Below are 17,412 nucleotides of genomic sequence, written 5' to 3'. Positions count from 1 at the left end.
CCCCTCTACCTTCTCAGGACCCTCTGTGGACCCCAGGTCTCCATGCAGCCTGCCTGGGCTCCCTCTCGGATCCCCAAGCCTTCCCGCAGCCCTCTGTGTCTCCCCCGTCAGCTCCCCGGCCCTTCTCCCTGCCCCAGGTCCCTCTGTGCGGTCTCTGTGTTGTGTTTTTACCCCTATGCCCCTCTGCAGCTTCCGCTCTGTCCCAGTGCCCTCCCGCAGTGCCCGCTCTTTATTTGTCCCCAGCCTTCCTATCTTTTCTAGACCCCCTTTCTCAGCGGCTTCAGCTGCTGACCTGTTTTCAGCTCCCCCTTCCTTGCCGTCCCCCATCGACTCTCCCTGAGGCACCGCAGGCCCTCCGCTCTCAGCGTTAGGGATCCTGTTCTGTTGCGTTTTGCCAATCCCCTCCTCTCTCCTCTTTTCATGGACCTGTCCTGCCTCTCCATTCCGTTCTTTTTCTCTCCCCCGTCGCCCGCTTTGTCCTCAAGCCCCCTCTCGCCCGCCCGGAGTCCTTGGAGAGGGAGCAGGTGCTGGAAACCCTCCTCCGCTCTCCCTACCCTCCCCCCGCCTCCAGGCTGCCTGGGGCTTCACCCAGAGCCTCCGGGACTCCCGACGGCTGCTGCGGGGGAGGTGGAGGGGAGGTGGAGGCCGAGGCCCGGGAGACTGTGGGTGGGCGGAGGAACAGTCAGTCCCGGCGCGGCGGGAAGCCTTCGCTTTTCCCTAGACGAGGCCCAGAGGTGGGGCTGGGTCCCCCTGCCTCCCACCTCCTGCAGGGCTGAGCCTTTAGGGTTATCCCAGACTGCCGGTTAATCAGCCTTCCCGGGGCCAGTGGGGATGCATGTGTGCGTGTGTGTGCGTGCACGCGTGTGCGTGCATGTGTGTAGTGTAGGGGTGTGAGGGGGTCCTGTGGGTGGGTGGTTTGAGGAGAGGGACATACTAGTGATGGTGACTGGATTTCTTTGGCCCCCCCCCCCCCCCCCCGTCAGAAGTACTTGTTTCGTTTCACCTTCACTGAGAGTCCATGAAGTCAGTGTTGCTGTTCTCCCCGATGTATAGATGAGGAGACAGAAGGGCACGCCAAAGTCCCGCTCGTCTTATAAGTGGCCCAGAGCAAGGACCTGCCCAGGGTTCCGCCCCTGCTTTGCACCTGCCACTCTGGGCCAGAGGCAGCATGGTCCGTGGGGCAGCATGGGGCCCGACAGAGTGACAGCCAGAGAACTGTGTGAGAACGACGACCTGGCCACCAGCCTGGTCCTGGACCCCTACCTCGGCTTCCGCACCCATAAGATGAATGTCAGGTGAGGCGGCCTGTGAGGAGGGCCGGGGATCCCTTCTCTCCCACCGCCGCCCCTCAGCCCCATCCTCTCCTCAGCTCCGAGTGGGGTGGGGGAGGGGCCCGGGAGCACCCAGAGGGAATAGGCCAAGGCCCTGGGACCCAGGCGTGCCCTCTCCCCCAGCCCCGTGCCCCCCCTGCGGCGACAGCACCACCTGCGCTCAGCGCTGGAGGCCTTCCTGAGGCAGCGGGACCTGGAGGCTGCGTACCAGGCCCTGACGCTGGGAGGCTGGATGGCCCACTACTTCCAGAGCCGGGGCCCACGGCAGGAGGCTGCCCTCAAGACCCACGTGAGGGCACCCTTCCTTCCCCGCCCTCGCCCGCGTGTTCTCCCGTTGCCTCGGCCTGTCCCGGGTCCTCTGCCCTGTCGGGGAGACTCTGGAGCCCTGGGCTCCGTGCCCCTCAGCGCAGCACCCTGGGACTCCCTGACTTCCTAGCTGTTGGGACCATCCGAGGCGAGGCTCAGAGAATCCTGGGAGAGGAGAGTTGGGGGGCCCTCTGAGATGGAGTCCAACCTCTTCATTTGACAGATGAGGAGGCTGAGGCCCCAGAGGGGAAGTGAGTTCCCTGAAACCACACAGCGAGTCAGTGGCAGAGCAGGACTAGAACCCAGGAGAGAAAGGGCGGAGGACGACCCCACCCCACCTCCTCACCCCGCCCACCCCTCACCTCCCCCAGATCTATCGCTACCTCCGCGCCTTCCTGCCTGAAAGCGGCTTTACCATCCTGCCCTGTACCCGCTATTCCATGGAGAAAAATGGAGCCAAGATCGTGTCTACCCGAGCTTGGTAAGAGGGCGGAACTCGCAGCCCAGGGCCCCATGCCTGGTGTGAGGCCCCCCTCGCCAGGGGCTGCTGGGAGAGGAGACCCCCATCTCTTCTGGAGGAGATGGGCGGGGTCACTGAGGGGACAGGGGAGAAACCTCTGGTGTCGTCCAGGCTGTGAAGATGCCAATGTTCAAGAGGTTTCCTGCAGAGAGGAAGGAGTCCAGGCCTGTCCCCAAAGACCCCCCTCGCCCACTGCAGCCCTGCTAGGGGATGAGGCCCCCATGTGACCATAGGGTTCCCAGGGCTGCCGGGAAGGACTGACCCTGTGCCCCTGACCCTGCAGTCTTGTCTTCATCCCGACCTGACCCCTGCAGTGAGCAGGCACTGCTGGGTACGGGACAGGACAGTGAACGAGATGGACCTGCCAGCCCCTCGGTGTAGCGGGAAGGCAGGTGGTAGCCAGGTGAACACACAGGCGCTGACGACAGTGGCTCAGCACTTGAGGAACTGGCTAGGGGATTTTGAGTGTTCTCGGGAGCCAGGCCTCAGTTAGGATCTGAAGGATGAGCTGGAGGGTCTGGTGAGGCGAGGGGGCAAGGATGGGGCTGCAGGAGGCCTGGGCAGGGGGGAGTTGGGGCTGGAGGAGCTGAGGGCTTGCTTCTGTGCGCTGGAGCAGGGAAGCCCGCTGGCCAGGTGTCGAGGCACTGGTGGGTGGACTTGAGAGAGACTTCGGAGGTGGACTGCGGTGGTGGGTGCTGGCCCACAGAAGGCCCAGGTACCTCTGGGACCAGAGGCCCCATCCCCAGCTCAGGTGGTTGGAAAGGTGCTGCTTACAGACCCTCGGCCTGACCCCTTGGCAGGAAGAAGAATGAGAAGCTGGAGCTGCTGGTGGGCTGCATCGCGGAGCTGCGGGAGGCCGACGAGGGGCTGCTGAGGGCCGGCGAGAACGACTTCAGCATCATGTACTCGACCCGCAAGCGCAGCGCCCAGCTGTGGCTTGGCCCTGCCGCCTTCATCAACCACGGTGGGGGCTGCGGCAGGATGGGGCTGTGGGAGGGGAGCCCCGCCCTCTCCCCCCACTCACCCAGTCTCTTCTCTTTCCTGCCCTGGCCGGCTCCAGACTGCAAACCCAACTGCAAGGTGAGACCTGGGGACCCCTGGGGGTGGGCACATGGGAGATGAGGTGCCCCGGGGGAGGGGCCTTCTGGTCAGTGAATGGCCTGAAACTGTCCCGCGGCTCCACACCTGACAAAGCACTTTCTCACCCTGGCTGCCCCTTCGCTGAAGAGGGTGTTTTGGGTGTTTTTGCCTGCAGCCATAGGGGGCAGGGTCGGGGGGGGGGGGGGTGGGTGTGGAGGAAGGGGCTTTGGCTTGAGTCACACTGGAACCCGGGTGGCCACCTGGTGGCGGTGTTCTTGCGTCTCTGAACTTGAGCTGGGGGCTCGGCCAGTTCAAGTGGGGAGTGGTGATGGGGAGACAGAAAGGGTCCCTGGCCTCACAGCTGGGATAGCAGGAGGCAGAGGAGCTGAGTGACAGGAGCCTGCCTTTAATGCCACCTGGGGTCGGCCAGAGAGAGCCCTGGAGGGCGGGGACCAGATAGGAGGCTCTGGGGGCCGGGGCTTCCAGGCAGAGGGAGCGAGGTGGAGGAGGAGCCGGCAGGTGCACCGCTGGTTCTGTGTGGTGGAGCATGGAGCGCGTGAGAGCTGAGGAATGGACGGGAGGTAGCCCCGGAAAGGCCTTGGGTGCTCTCTGTGGGAGCCCTGAGGCGTGACAAGGGGGTCCAGAGCTCAGACCCTGGAGTCAGTGCTGGGTTTGGGTCCACACCCCCAGCCCTGGTTTCTCGTCTCAGGAGGTGGTGAGAACTTGCCTCCTGTGCGGTTGTGAAGATGAGGTACGCAGTGCCACCGGCGTTTCTGTGACTCTGCAGAGCCCTTATGTGGGTTTCGGGGGGATCAGGTGCGGCCCTGTTCTGGCCCGGCACGCAGACACTGGGTGGGACAGAAGCCAGGCAGGGCTCCGGGAGAGGCTGTGACCGGGCGGGTGTCAGCCGTCTCAGGGCACCGGAGCCAGTCGTCTGGCGGTGCAGCACTGGGAGGCCGCGTAGGCCTGACGCCAGAACCAGGGGTGGAAGGAGGAGTAGGATTTTCCTAGGTGTTGTAGGAAAACAGGGGCATGGGAGGACATTCCAGACAGGGCACGTGGCGCTGGAGGGGCTGGAGGGCCAGGAGGCGGGACAGGCACCGGGACTCCCGCCTCCTGTGACTCCGCCTCGGGTGCCGTGAGGGAGCTCGCGTCTGCCCCACGGAAGGTCCCGCCAGGTGAATGACAGGGACTGGGGTTTTAGATGGCCCTGTTAGCTGGGGCGCAGGAGGCTGGCAGGAAGGGGCAGGACAGGAGGCAGGGCGGCCGCAAAGAGGCTGGTGTGAAACCTGACGGCTAATGAGTGAGAGGTGAAGAGGCACTGGCTCCCAAAAGGGTCTTGGGGACGGAGAGGACAAAGATGCAAGATGCTGCGTACTAGAGAGGTGCTGGCTAGTTGGCCTGGGGTCTGGGGGCCAGGCAGTGAGGGCCACTCCCAAGGGTCTCTCAGGCTAGAGTGGGCAGCCAGCTGGGTGGGGTTCACAGACAGATGCGGCAGCAGGAGCAGGCAGGTGTGAGGGGCCCGTGGGGCCGTGATCCTGGGCTGGGACTGCTGAGTGGACAGGGGCCTCCAAGCAGGGGAGGTGGCCCAAGGGTAGAGGGAGTGAGGGGTGGGCTAATTAGGGTGTGTCAGAGGGGGTGGAACTTGGCTGCAAAAGCCAGAGCTAGAGTGCAGGAGGGAGCGGTCACTGCGCCCTGCCAAGGTCGGGTTAGGTCATCGTCCTGCGGGGAGGGGTGGGAGCCAGCCAGTGGGCAGGTGTCACGGGGTGCGTGCTGTGCAGAGAGCAGGAGGCTGCCTCCAAATGGCGCTTCCCGGGGATGCCCAGCTAGGTGGGGTGGAGCCATGCAGCCCCCAGGATAGGGCGCTGAGCTGCCCAGACTCCAGTTTGTGCCCGCAGATGGGAATGCAGCCTGCGTGAAGGTGCTCCGGGACATCGAGCCAGGGGACGAGGTGACCTGCTTCTACGGTGACGGCTTCTTTGGTGAAAAGAATGAGCACTGTGAATGCTACACCTGCGAGAGGTGTGGGGTGGGAGAGGGAGGAGGGGTCTGGGGTCCCGGAACCGGAAATGCCTCCTTTGCCCAATTCCTTCGTTCCTCCTGTCTCCCTCCCACCCCCAGGAAAGGCGAAGGAGCTTTCCGACTGCGGCCCCGGGAGCCTGTGCCTCCGCGACCCCTGGACAAGTACGAGCTCCGGGAGACCAAGCGGCGGCTGCAGCAAGGCCTGGACAGCAGTGGCCGGCAGGGCCTACTGGGCCCACGCGCCTGCGCCCACCTGTCTCCGCTGCGCCGGGACCCCTTCTGCGGTGAGCACAGGGCGGGGACCCCATCCTGTCAGCTGTCTCCGTCAGCTGCTCCCCCATCCCCATCTCCTTCTCTGTGCTCCCACCCTCGAACCCCCTCACGGGGCCTCCTTCTTGACCACCGCTCTCTTCATCGGTCCCCCACTAAAGAGGGCAGGGAAGGCCTAAGGACGAGCTGTCCCCCTTTCCAGAGGCCCTGCTGACGCCATCCCCTTGCTCCTCCACAGCCGCCTGTCAGCCCCTGCGCCCCCAGCCCTGCGGCTCCCGCCCGGATGCCGTGCCCCTCTGGCTCCAGTGGCTGCCTCAGCCACAGCTCCGAGTGCGCCCCCGGAGGCGCCGACGCCCCCATCCCCGGCGGGCCCTGGCACCCCCTGTTCTCCGCGCTGCCCGTGTCTCCCTGCACCGGTGGGGAGGCTGCGGCCCCCGTTGTTGCCTCCGGGCGGAAGCCCTGGTGGCCCTGGGCCAAGTCCCCCGTGCCCGTTGGGCCCCCCAGCAGGACTGGCACTGGGCCCGGCGCTACGGGCTGCCTTATGTGGCGCGCGTGGACCTGAGCCGCATGGCCCCGGCCCCACCTGCCACTACTGTCCCCGCCCCTGTCAGGACCCCAGGCCCCAGCCCCGGCCCCGGCCCCATCCCCAAGCAAGCCCTTGCCTTCGCTCCCTTCTCCCCACCCAAGCGCCTGCGGCTGGTGGTCAGCCACGGCTCCATCAACCTGGATGTCAATGGTGACAGGCCATGATGGGCTGGACAGGGACGTCTGGGCTGGGAGAGGTGGGGGTTCCTCTTAGTCCCCCTGGCCCCGAGCTCCTGGGGACTCACCTCCAGAAGGAGTTGTTGGACCTCTAGGAGAGAGCTGACTCGTGACCCCAGCTCTGAACTGGGGGCAGGGTTGGTTTGGACACTTGCAGGGATCTGACCCCTGACCCTTGGTGACTGCTGACCCCTGAGCCGCCCCCACCTGGCAGGGAGTCCTGGCCATTGCTGCCCTCCCACCCCAGCCCCAGCCTCAGGACTGAAGGAGCTGTTCCCTTCCCCACCCACCTTCTCCTGCCCAGGGAGCAAAGCCATAAGGGGTGGGGGCCATCCCATGGCATCTCCCCAGAAGCCCCGGCCTTGGAGGAGGTGGACCTGGTGGGTGGCATTCCCTAGAGACTGCCCCACAAGGGGAGTGAATTTGCTGTCAGCTCTGCAACTGTCTGAGGTGGGGGCGCGGTGGGGGGTGTCCGGGGGCGTGTCCTCCTGACACCCCTGTGGGTCTCAGGGAGGCCGGGTGCGACCTCATCTTTCTCATGGTGCTATCCCTGGTGCTACTGGGGTGTGGGGGCCCCTCCCCTTCCCACACCAGAGCTGGGTATGTTGGGGGATTGGAAGCACTTGAACTTTTTATTTTATTTTATTAAAACCTTGTTATAAGCAGCACCCTTGGGAGCTTTTCAGTTTGATTTATGTTTTGAGGGGATGTCAGTCAGGAGGCTGAGCCCCTCAACCTTGCTGGGGAGACCAGACCCGGGGGAGGCGGCCCAGGCTTTGGGCCCTAAGAGCTTTGGGAAGGTAAAGGGGCAACAGACAGGATGGCAGAGTGCAGAGGCAAGAGTCACGTCACCAAGCTTTCCAACCCGTCCTGTCGTGTGGCGGGGGATTCTCCCTGGTTTTCACATGACAGGTCCAGCAAGCAGAGTGACTTGCCCAAGGTCACACAGGGCTCCATGGCCCTTCTCTGAAGTCAGACGTCCCTCCTACAGCTCAGCCAGGAGGGGAGAGGTAGGCAGGACGGCTCCTGGAAGGCATGGGGGCTGCCCAAGCTGTGGCGGGTACCATTGGCTTTCTGGCACCAGTCTGGCAAGTCATCCTCATCTGTGTCGTGTCAGTTGGCCTGGCTCTGTGAGACCAGGATGATGAATCTTCTCTAATTTCTTCAGATCCAGTTCAGTGTCTTGATTTTGCCATCGCCTCTTAATTCTCACCTCAACCCACAAGCCCCCATTGTGCTAACCGCTAACAGTGAGTGCTTCCTGGTACCAGGTGCCTCGCCAAGCGTCTCGTGGACATTTTTTCTCATTCATGGAGGCCTCCAGGCCATTTCATGCTGTCAGGCCACAAACTTCTGAGGCTCCAGTGAGGGCTGCAGGCCCCAGTTTATCTCCTCCGTGTTGGCTGGCCTTGGAAAAGGTTACCCTGGGGCTTGGCGAGGCCCTGTGCAGGAGGGACCTGGGGCCCTGAGGAGAGGCAGTGAACAGGCAGGGAGCGGCAACAGGAGACCCAGTGGGCTCAGGGGATGGCCCAGGAACGGGTACTTCCACAGCCAGCCTGGGAATGGGCTTGGGGACCGTTCAGAGCAGGTAAGTTTTTTTACTTTAGAATTTGTTTTGTTCACATTTAGCCTGTTTCGTTCCTTTCTGCAATGAGAAAATGTGTCTGTCTGCCCTGCAAATCCTACTGAACCCTGTTGGTCTCCTCTAATGTTAAAAATAAGGAGGGCAGGGGGCTGACCCCGTGGCCGAGTGGTTAAGTTCGTGTACTCCGCTTTGGTGGCCCAGGGTTTCACTGGTTCGGATCCTGGGCACGGACATGGCACCGCTCATCAGGCCACGCTGAGGAGGCATCCCACATGCCACAACTAGAAGGACCCACAACTAAAATACACAACTATGTACTGGGGGGCTTTGGGGACAAGAAGAAAAGAAAAAGAAGATTGGCAACAGATGTTAGCTTAGGTGCTAATCTTTAAAAATAAGAAAAAACAAAAAAATAAGAAAATAAGAAAAAAAAACCCTGTCAGTGGGCTGTGAGAGGAGAATGAAGTGATGGTGACATGCGTGCACTAAAGAACTCGTCCCTCTAAATGAGCTGAGAGTCGGTTGCTGTCACCAGGGCTTCTAGACAAAGATGACAGCAGAGCGAGGATGCTTAGCCTGGATAGACCTGGGAGGCCCAAGAGCCTCCTGAAAACCTGTTTTCAGTGGAGTAACTGCGCGTTCACATGCACGTTCTGCAGGGAGAGGGTTTAGGGTCTTCATCCAACTCTCAAAAGTGTCTGGAACCCAAAACACAAAGACTAGAACCCGGTGGGTATGGTCTCCTGCCCCCGGCCCCGCTCCCGTCTGAGCCAGCCGGTTCTGCACTGTGGGAAGAGGAGCAGCCTCCCCGGCCTCCGCCCACCAGATTGTGGGCACCCCCTCGATTGTGACAAAAATGTCTCTGGGCATTGCCACATATCCCCCGGGGGCCACAGCCAGCCCCCGGTTGAGACCACTGGGCCAGAGTGACAGGATGACAGGGAGGGAAGGCCTCCAGGACAATAATTACAGCAGGCACCAACTGCATGTGCATCCTGGCGTTAATCTGCGTGACAATGCTACAAGGATTCCCCCGTTAGCAACAGCCCCGGAGGAGGTAGGTGTGGTTGCCCCAGGTCACCTGGCTGGTGCAGGGGTAGGGCCTACTCCTGGGTAGATGGAGCCCTAAGACGATAGGGAAGTACAAGGAGAAGGTGTTGGGTCCAGTGAGCTGGCAGGACCTGGGGCCAGCAGGTGGGGCTTGGCATATGAGCTCACCTTGGTGGCTCAAGGAGAGGGGTGTGTCTGAGGGTCAGCAGGGCCTGAGAACCCCATACATGTGGGGCCAGAGCAAGGAAACAGGGAAGGTGGCTGGGAGGCCAAGGAAGGAGGGAGCTGAAAGAAAGAGGAAATCATTATAGCCCACGGGTCGGGGCCTGAGCCTCGGGAGCCCCTGCTCCCGCACCTTCCCCACAGCCGTCTCTGTTCCTCTGTGGTGGCTAGGCCAGCAGCAGAGCCAGGGCTGCCCTCCAGAACCTGGCCCCCATTTCTCCCCTTGGGGCACTCTCTGACCACTTTACACTGTGCACAGAGTCAACCAGGTGCTTCCAGGAGTTCCGGGTCCCTGTTGACAGGGTCGGTCATCCTGGGGCTGTTGATCCAGGAGGGCAGCTGGCCGTTGGTCACTCCCACTGTCCAGTGCGGTATTAGGCACCAGAATTGGGCCCTTACACTGATTCTGAATTCCTCAAGTTGTTTATAGAGACCGAGACCCCACACACCCTGAGAACAGCCAGGCTGGATACTGTTCAGCTTGTAATTCCCAGCATCCTTGTCCCCACAGCCCAGTGAAGTGTAGGTATTATCACTGTGTTTTAGATGAAAGGACCACGGTGCAGAGGGCTGAGGGAGTTTGGGGCCGCAAGGTTGGTGAACTGCAGGGCCAGGACTCGAACCCGTTCTCAGAGCTCAGCTAGGCTCTGAGATCTTCAGGATGGGAAAGAGGCAGATGCCAGAGAGAGGAGGCTGGAGCTGCACCCACTGGGAACCAAGGGACAGCAAGCTGGCTTCCATGGGATGGTGAGGGGGAGGGGAGGAGAGGGAGAGCAGTGCCTCCAGGGTTCATGGAGCAAAGGGCGAAGAGCAGTGGAGCAGTTTTGTGATTCTGACTGGAAAGCACCTGGAAGCACCTGAGCCTGTCTGTAGACGGGGAGGAAGGAGCTGGTTCTGAGGGAGGGGCTGCAGAGGAAGGGGAAGAGGCTAAGAGACGCATTGAGGTGGAGGGGCTGGGGCTGGAGGAGCACAAGGAGGGGAAGAAGTAAAGAGAGCAGGGATGCAGGTTGGGGGGAGGGGTGAGAAGAAGTGGAGTAGCCTTAGTTTCCTGACCTAGGAGGCTGCTGCGGGATAGTGAGGCTGGCAGTGAGAATTTCAGGACACTGGCACGCCAAGCTGGCCAAGAAGCCAGACTTTGGGGCCAGGGAGTTTGCAGTGGTGTTGGTCCAGCCTGCTGGAGGTGAGGCAGGTCTGGCCCAGCCCCTGGCTCAGGCATCCCTAGGGCAGTTGTGGCCACAAGGGAGGCCAGGAGTGTAAGAATGTTCTGGAAGTGGTCAAGGGATGTTGGCAGGAAGGATCGCGGCCCAAGAGGGAAAGAAGGTAGAAGATTGAGAGGCACTGCTGGCCAACAGGGCGAGGTGCACGCCAGGCACTGGCGCCCTGGTGAGGTCAAGGGGCTGGCTGCAGCAGCACAGGTATCGGGCCCTGTGCTCGGACGCTACCTGGCTGACCTCACCAAGTGCTGAGATAGCCGTCAGCCCCCTTCTGTGACTCAGAGAGCGGCCTTGCCCACATGCCACCACAACTTTCCTTCCTTCCTGCAGCAGAAGCACCTGTGCATAGACCAGGCTCCGGAGAGGCCCGTGAACCACCTTCCAGGTCTGTCTGGGTGAAGAAACACCCCGCGCCCTCACTCACCCCCCTGCCTCTCAGGTTGTGGTCTGAGAGAGGGAGCCGGGGAGCACGGTTTCGGGGTGCAGCCATCCCGGGAGATGGCACATCTGGGGTGTGCCCCTGGTGGGGTGATGATGGCGGCATGGAGGGGCTGGGTGGAGCAAGAGGGAGCTGGTCCTCCCCTGAGCTCACCCAGCAGCTCCCGTCATCCAGCCTCTCCTGATAACAGGACTCTGCGCCATCTCAATTTATAGCTGAGGAAACTGAGGTGCACGCAGGTCAAAGGCTTGTCCAGGGTCACCCAGCAAGTTGTCATGATTAGTAATAGCCACCTTTGAACCCCGGTGTTGAATGGGGCCACATGAGACCATTTCCGGCAGAGTTTGGGGATCTAGGCTGCCCCAGGAGACCGACAGCTTCAGGCAGAAACAGTGGAATGCACTCCTCCTCAGGCCAAGGTCTCATGCCCATCTGGGGCAGGACCAGGCTAGCCCCCTGGGGCTCTGCACTCTGTCAAGGTCACTCCTCTGCCTGGGGGGCCGGGAGATGTGGACGTGGCTGGAGAGGTGACTTTTCGAAGGGCGTGTGGAATCAGAAGGACTCTCAGCATTGTGGCCTCAGAGCCTGGCTGAGGGCAGGCCCAGCGCCCGGATAGAGGCAGGAGCAAAGAATAATTCCAGTGGGAGCTCTGAGCATCCTGGAGGAGCTCACAGTCAGGAAGGGGTTGGCCGGAGAAGCTGAAGTGACGTGTCTGGGGAGGGGCTGGCCCCGTTTCGTTAGAGAATGGAAGAGAAGGCTGCTTGTGGCTGTGGACAGAGTGCCTGTCGAAAGCACAGAGGCACAGAGGCGAGGAGAGCAGAAGACCCTACTGGGAGGGGGTCACAGGATGGAGACTGACGTACTGGGAGGAGAATGGAGTCAGGGGCAGGGGAGTGACAGAGAGTGGTGGAGAGCCAGGAAAGGGGACAAAGAGATGGGGTCAGCACCGGGTGTTATGATAAAGACCCCTCAGGACTTGGGATGGACTGGGTAGGAAGCCCAGGAGGAGGCTGAGGAGGTGGTCCAGGAGGGGAAGAGGATCCAAAGGGAGGAGGGAGGACTTAGGTGATAAGTAGGTGTGGTGTTGACAGCAGGAGCATCCTAGAGCCATCCTGGTGGGCAAGTGTTGGGACCTGGAGAGCCAAAAGGGACCCTGGGCTGGTGGCTGCTGCCTGCTGGAGGGGCTGGGGAGGGACAGGAAGTGCGGGGCTTGCTCCGACCCTAGAGATCTGTCCTCCCTCCATCCCAGCCCTGATGGAGTACAGTCCTCCCCCGCCCCTCCCGCATCATCAGAACCACTAGTTGCAGCTACCGGGTACAGACGCAGGAAGGACCTCCCCGTGTCCCCACGCCTCACTGGCAAGACATTAAGAAGAAACAACAGCAACAACAGATTTATTTGAGGCTTAGGGACTGGGTGGTGGGTAGCCGGGGCCGGGTCTCCGGAAGACGAGAGGATGGGGGGAGAGGGGTGTCCCTGGGGCTGAGCCCTCGGTAGAGCCGCGTTCAGCCCGTCAAATTTTGCCTGCGAAGGTCCCCGCCTTGATCTGCTCGGTCCAGCGCTGCACCTGGAGAGGGGGCGGGAGAAAGGGAGGAGGGGTCGGCTCGGCTCAGCTGCGCCCTCCACCCTCGCCCGGCCCGGCCAGCCCGCGCCCCCTCCTGCCCACTCACCCAGCTCATGGGGCACAGCGAGTGGAACACACGAAAGTAATACTCGCAGGGCTGCGTGCTCTTCCCGCGGCGGTTCATATTCTTGACGCAGCGGTGGTAATCTGCGGGGTGGGTGGGCGGGGTCGCGCCGCAAGCCCCGCCCCTCCAAATAAGGCCCCGCCCCTCCACGGTCGGTCCCGCCCCCTCCCTACAAGGCCCCGCCCCTCCACGACTCGGCCCCGCCTACTCCTTAGAAAGCCACGCCCCTCCTTGTAGCCCCGCCCCTCTCGACCATGGCCCGCTCCGCCTCCCGGCCCAACGGTCTCCGCCCCCACGGCGGATCCAGGACCTTCTCCCTCCTCAGGTGGGGCGCGCCCCTTCCGACCTCCCCTCGTCTCCCCGCTGCTCCCCTTAACCGGGCCCTCCAGGCCTCACCCAGGAAGTTCTGGTAGCAGTTGCGGGTCTGGTTCTGGTTGGGGAAGCGCGGGTCGAAGGGCGGCGTTGACCATCTCCCCTTGGGGGGCTTCTGGGAATCAATATCCCACATCCACGGAAGCGGCAACTCCTGCGGGGACGAAGGGGGCTCCGTGGGCCGAGGGGGCGCCCCTCGCTCTGACCCGCACCCCGTTCTTGACCCCCACCCCAAACCCGGCCTCGTTCCCAGCCGTCCTGCCCGCACCAGGCTGGCGTCAGCGCGGCACCGGGGCGGCAGTGGGGGCGCCTCGCCCCTCGCTTCTCGGTCTCGGGGGTCGCAGCCCACGAAGATCGCGACCCCCGTCCGGATTGGCTGGGGCCTCCGGAACCCCAGCCAATGGGAGCGCGGCGCTGCAGGGCACGCTCTGGGTCGCGGGGCGGGGTCGGTGTGGACCACCCCCACCCTCCTGCCTTCCCCCTCCAGCTCGACGCCCCTCCTCGGGGTTCGGTGCACACACGTACCCAGACGCGACTTTTGGCGAGTCTCAGACTCAGGCTTTTAATCTCTGCGAAGCTGGGCGACCCCCCGCCCCCCCAATATATAAATGTATAGATAGCTCTAGTCTCTACCGGAGAGGGAGCATCCCCCCCGCCCGGCTTTCTCAGGTCCTGCTTCTTAGGGCGGAGGCGCACAGCACCTGGCCTGTGGGGCAGAGGAAAGAGCGAGAGTGGCGTCCGGGCTGCTGGACTCCAGTGCCAGGTCTCAGGCGGGCCTGCGGGGTCTCAGGGGCTACCTGCCACGCTGGGCTCCTCTGACGTTTTGGCGACCGAGGTTGAGTCCCCCGCATCCCGCTGTTCAAGGCGCTGAAAACTGCGTGCTGGAGAGAGAAAGCCAGAGAGGGCTTTGGGGTCCGGCAGGGAGAGAGTCGTGAGCGCTCAGGAACACAAACGTGCTGAATGAAGGAGCCGGCAAACCTGGCCTGGAATCCGGGGCCCCGCCTGCCTCCTCCAGTCCCCCTGGTGCCCCTCCTAGGTTTCTCTCCCTCCTGCCTCCTTATTGTCAAGCCTGGTTCTGGAGGCTTCACACCAACAACATCCAAGCGAACTCATATCTTTCCTCTTAAGCTCCTCTCTTGTGCCCACTTCCTACACCTGTTACCTCTGCATGTCCCTCCTCCCCTTCCAGCAAACTACATGGAAAGAGCTGGTTCACTCCTCTCCCATTCTCCTCTTTACATAGATGTGTGTGTATGTAGTGGGAAAATACACATCACACAAAATTTCCCCTTGTAACCATTAAAAGCATACAATTCAGCGGCACTAAGTACATTCATAACGTTGTGCAACCACCACCTCTATCTAGTTCTAGTTTTCATCATCCCCGAAGGAAACTCCATACCCATTAAGCAGTCGCTCCCCACTCCCCCATGCCCCCCAACCCCTGGCAAGCACCAGTCTGCTTCCTGTCTCTTCAGATTTGCCTATTCTGGACATTTCATACAAACGGAATCATACTCCATGTGTCCTTCTGTGTCTGGCTCCTTTCACTGAGCATCAGGTTGTCAAGGATTACAGCACAGGGACTCCCTGCCTTCTGTGCTCCTTTCAGCCTGCACGCCTCAGGTCTTTGTCCCCAGCGCATCACGCCCGTGCTGAGACATGCAGAGGTCCAGTCTCAGTCCTGTCTTCCTTCAGGTGACTGCAGCATTTGACACAGCTGCTCCTTTGCTTGGCTGCCTTCTTCACTTGGCATTCAGGATGCCCCCGTCTCTCGCTGTTCTGCCCTCTCTCTCTCTACCTATGGTTCCTCTTTTTCTAAACACCGTGGACTCTTGTCTCTGTCTACACTGGTTCGCTGGTGACCTCCTCCAGTCTCACAGCTTGTGGTAACTGTCCACATGCCGATGATTCCCCAGATCACTACAGACTCACGTAGCTGGCTGCCTGCCCTGCATCTTCACCAGACATCTCAGAATCAAGACGTCCAAACAGAATTCCTCATCTTCCTGCCGACACCTACCCCACTCACAGCCCCCCTGACTGCTCCCGATGGCTGCTGCATCTTCCCAGGGCCTAGGACCCCAAACCTCACATCACCCTTGATGCCACACCGACATGCCCAATCCATGAGCTGATCTGTTAGTTCAGTCATCACAGTATCTCCAGAACCCCACTGCTTCTCAACACCTCCGTCAGTGCCCTCTTGTCCAGGCCACCATATCCCACCATGCCTGGCTGTTTCAATGGCCTCCTCCTCATCTCCCGGACTCCGTTTTCCCCTGCCCCCGCTACCTTCTCTATCCTTCAACCAGAGACAGCCCTTTCCAACATATGTCAGTTCCAGCCGTTCTGCTCAGGACCCTCCAGCTCACTCAGCATCAAAACCAAAGTCCTGAAAATGACCTGCAAGGTCCCACGTGCTGGCCGCCACCCCTGTGACTCCTCTTACTGCATTTCCCACTCCAGGGTCCCCAGGAGGTCACTCTTGATCCAGCACATCATGCACACTCCTACCTCAGGGCCTTTGAGGTGGCTGTTCCCTCTGCGGGGGACACATTTACCCCAGATGTCCACGTGGCTTCCTCCTTCTCTTTCAGGTCTTTACATAAATGACACCAGCTCACTGAGGCCCTCCTGGACCACCGAATCCAATATTGGAGGCTTCCTACTCCCAATCCGAATCCCCCTACCCTGCTGTTTTCCCACAGAACCGTCACCTTCTAACTAACATACGATACAAATAACTTGGCTTTTATTTGTTGGTGTTCCCAATGGTCTGCCCTGCTGATATTTTCTGTGGGATCATTCTTCACCATGGGGGACCGTCTTGAGCACTGTGGGATGTTGACCCGAATCCCTGGATTATGTTCCCCAGATTCCAGGAGCATGTACCCCCCAAATTGCTCCATGCTATCTCCCTAGTGCCTAGAACGATGCCCAGCACATAGTCGACACTCACAATATAATGAGTGCATGAACAAAAGTGAAAAAAGATGGAATGATCCTCCCTACCTCGCAGATAAGAGAGTTGACTGTACACATTAGCTGTCACCCCAAATACCTGGGCGAAGGATTGAAGGCTTCCTGTTCCTCCTTTATCTTCTCCACCTTAGTGGCCGTGTCCCTCATATTCTCAAGTTCCAAGAGCGTGGGCAACAGAATCTCTGAGAACAATGCAGTCTTGGCCACTGGGCACTGGTACGGCATCCTTGCGGGCTCTTGAGATACTCCCTTGGGCTGTTGGGACACCCTGGCTTCCATCTTTGAGATGGGGCTCAGTGAGATGGGCGACTGGGGTATGTCCTCCCACCTTGATGAGGGTAGAGGGATGGGAGCCTGGGAGACAGGGTCCAACTTCCGGCTGAAAGAGGCATGCTTGGAGCGTGGGGGCACTTTGGAGGGCCCCCTTGGGTCCTGAGGCAGCTCCTGTGCCTGCGCCTCTGCCTGCACCTCCGTCCACGGCCTCGCGCTCTGCTTTGTCCCTGGAGGCGCGCTCCGCTTTGCCCCTGGAGGTGTGCTCCCCTTTGCCCAAGGACGTGTGTTCTCCTCCACCCACAGACGCGTGCTCCTTTTTGCCCAGGGGCCCAACTGGGGTGGCTCCTTGACTGCCACCGGTGTCCCCTCTGGCAAAGACACCTGGCTGTTGCTGAGGGCCGCTGTGTCCATCGTTGACATGGCAGACACCTGGGGGGTCGGCAGCCAGGAGGGCAGACCAACAGTAGCAGCTGGTGTCAAGGGAGCCTCCTTGGAGCTGGCCATGATCATCATCTTGGCAAGGGCGAGCCCCTCCACTGGGAAAGGCCTGCTGTGCTCCTCTGGGGCTCCCTCGATGGCCACCTCCTTGGTCTTGACCCACTTCTTCTGTTGCCCCACCTCCTTAGATTTGAGGCCTGGCATGTCCAGGAATATCTCCTCCTTCTTCCTATGGACCTTGTCTTCCAACTTGCCCTTGCCTTTCAAGCCATCCAGGGTGATCTCCTGGGCTTTGCTGATCAGGACCTCCTCCGACTTCTTCTTGGTGGTGGTGAAGGGCAGCTCCATGGATATCTTCTGGGTCTTCAACTCTACCACGTTTGTCTCCTGGGTGCCCACCAACACCACTGGTTCTGGCTTCCCTTCATGCTTGCCTTTCGCAAGCACATCCCTTCCATCACTTCCCATGGGCATCATACCCAAATTGGCAGGGTCCAAAGGCATCTGGTATTGGGTAGGTGGGGTCCGAGCCTTCTGCGATGGAGTAGGTTGGAACAGAGATTTCCTATTTGGGACAGCGTGGGGCACAGCCTTCAGGGGAACAGAAAGTGCAGGTGGGGCCTTCCGAGATGGAGCAGGGATGACTGGGGCCTTCTGGGGAATAGCTGATAAAGGAGGGGCCTTCCAAGATGGAGCGGGTATGGCTGGTGCCTTCTGGGGAGCAGCAGGTGCAGCTGGAGCCTTCTGGGGAGCAGCAGGTACAGCTGGTGCCTTGTGAGGAGCAGCAGGTGCAGCTGGGGCCTTCTGGGGAGCAGCAGGTACAACTGGAGCTTTCTGGGGAGCAGCAGGTGCAG

At 61.1% G+C, this 17,412-nt stretch overlaps 3 protein-coding genes across 5 annotated transcripts in view; 1 reads left to right on the top strand and 2 right to left on the bottom strand.

Moving 5' to 3' along the window:
- Positions 1-234: 234 nt before the first annotated feature.
- Positions 235-6,952, top strand: KMT5C (lysine methyltransferase 5C). Of its 3 annotated transcripts, XM_046680346.1 has the most exons (9): positions 505-524; positions 1,054-1,295; positions 1,455-1,620; positions 2,009-2,118; positions 2,958-3,121; positions 3,218-3,237; positions 5,123-5,259; positions 5,359-5,543; positions 5,768-6,952. In XM_046680346.1, the coding sequence occupies exons 2-9, from the start codon at positions 1,054-1,056 to the stop codon at positions 6,277-6,279; spliced, it is 1,536 nt and encodes a 511-aa protein (XP_046536302.1). In that variant the 5' UTR covers positions 505-524; the 3' UTR covers positions 6,280-6,952. The 3 variants fall into 3 exon arrangements, with proteins under 3 accessions (XP_046536303.1, XP_046536301.1, XP_046536302.1); XM_046680347.1 differs by lacking the exon at positions 5,123-5,259 and having other exon boundaries at positions 235-524; XM_046680345.1 differs by having other exon boundaries at positions 235-524; positions 5,123-5,543.
- Positions 6,953-12,315: 5,363 nt separating this feature from the next.
- Positions 12,316-12,998, bottom strand: LOC124249670 (cytochrome c oxidase subunit 6B2). Its single transcript, XM_046680871.1, has 3 exons — positions 12,887-12,998; positions 12,473-12,573; positions 12,316-12,369 (listed from the first exon to the last, which is right to left on the bottom strand). Exons 1-3 carry the CDS (start codon positions 12,996-12,998, stop codon positions 12,316-12,318), a joined length of 267 nt encoding a protein of 88 aa, XP_046536827.1.
- Positions 12,999-13,667: 669 nt separating this feature from the next.
- Positions 13,668-17,412, bottom strand: part of GARIN5B (golgi associated RAB2 interactor family member 5B) — a 6,373-nt gene continuing 2,628 nt past the window's right edge. Inside the window, exons 10-12 of the mRNA XM_046682095.1 lie at positions 16,394-17,406; positions 15,927-16,303; positions 13,668-13,743 (exon numbers count right to left, since the gene is read on the bottom strand). Of these exons, the coding sequence (XP_046538051.1) occupies positions 13,722-13,743; positions 15,927-16,303; positions 16,394-17,406 (1,412 nt within the window). The 3' untranslated portion in view covers positions 13,668-13,721. The remainder of the gene's footprint in view (positions 13,744-15,926; positions 16,304-16,393; positions 17,407-17,412) is intronic.

Source organism: Equus quagga, chromosome 13, assembly GCF_021613505.1.
Source record: "Equus quagga isolate Etosha38 chromosome 13, UCLA_HA_Equagga_1.0, whole genome shotgun sequence".
Classification (NCBI taxonomy): domain Eukaryota; kingdom Metazoa; phylum Chordata; class Mammalia; order Perissodactyla; family Equidae; genus Equus; species Equus quagga.
This window is presented reverse-complemented; position numbering and strand designations above follow the sequence as displayed.

Bases quoted from the DNA above. Each gene is read 5' to 3' on its own strand.
- LOC124249670 (XM_046680871.1), bottom strand. From the start codon at position 12,998: ATGTGGGATATTGATTCCCAGAAGCCCCCCAAGGGGAGATGGTCAACG. The intron at 12,574-12,886 runs GTGAGGCCTGGA...CCCACCCCGCAG, and splicing joins CTGCTACCAGAACTTCCTGG to ATTACCACCGCTGCGTCAAG. The intron at 12,370-12,472 runs GTGAGTGGGCAG...CCCCCTCTCCAG, and splicing joins CGCTGTGCCCCATGAGCTGG to GTGCAGCGCTGGACCGAGCA.
- KMT5C (XM_046680345.1), top strand. From the start codon at position 1,054: ATGAGGAGACAGAAGGGCACGCCAAAGTCCCGCTCGTCTTATAAGTGG. The intron at 2,119-2,957 runs GTAAGAGGGCGG...ACCCCTTGGCAG, and splicing joins ATCGTGTCTACCCGAGCTTG to GAAGAAGAATGAGAAGCTGG. The intron at 5,544-5,767 runs GTGAGCACAGGG...GCTCCTCCACAG, and splicing joins GCGCCGGGACCCCTTCTGCG to CCGCCTGTCAGCCCCTGCGC.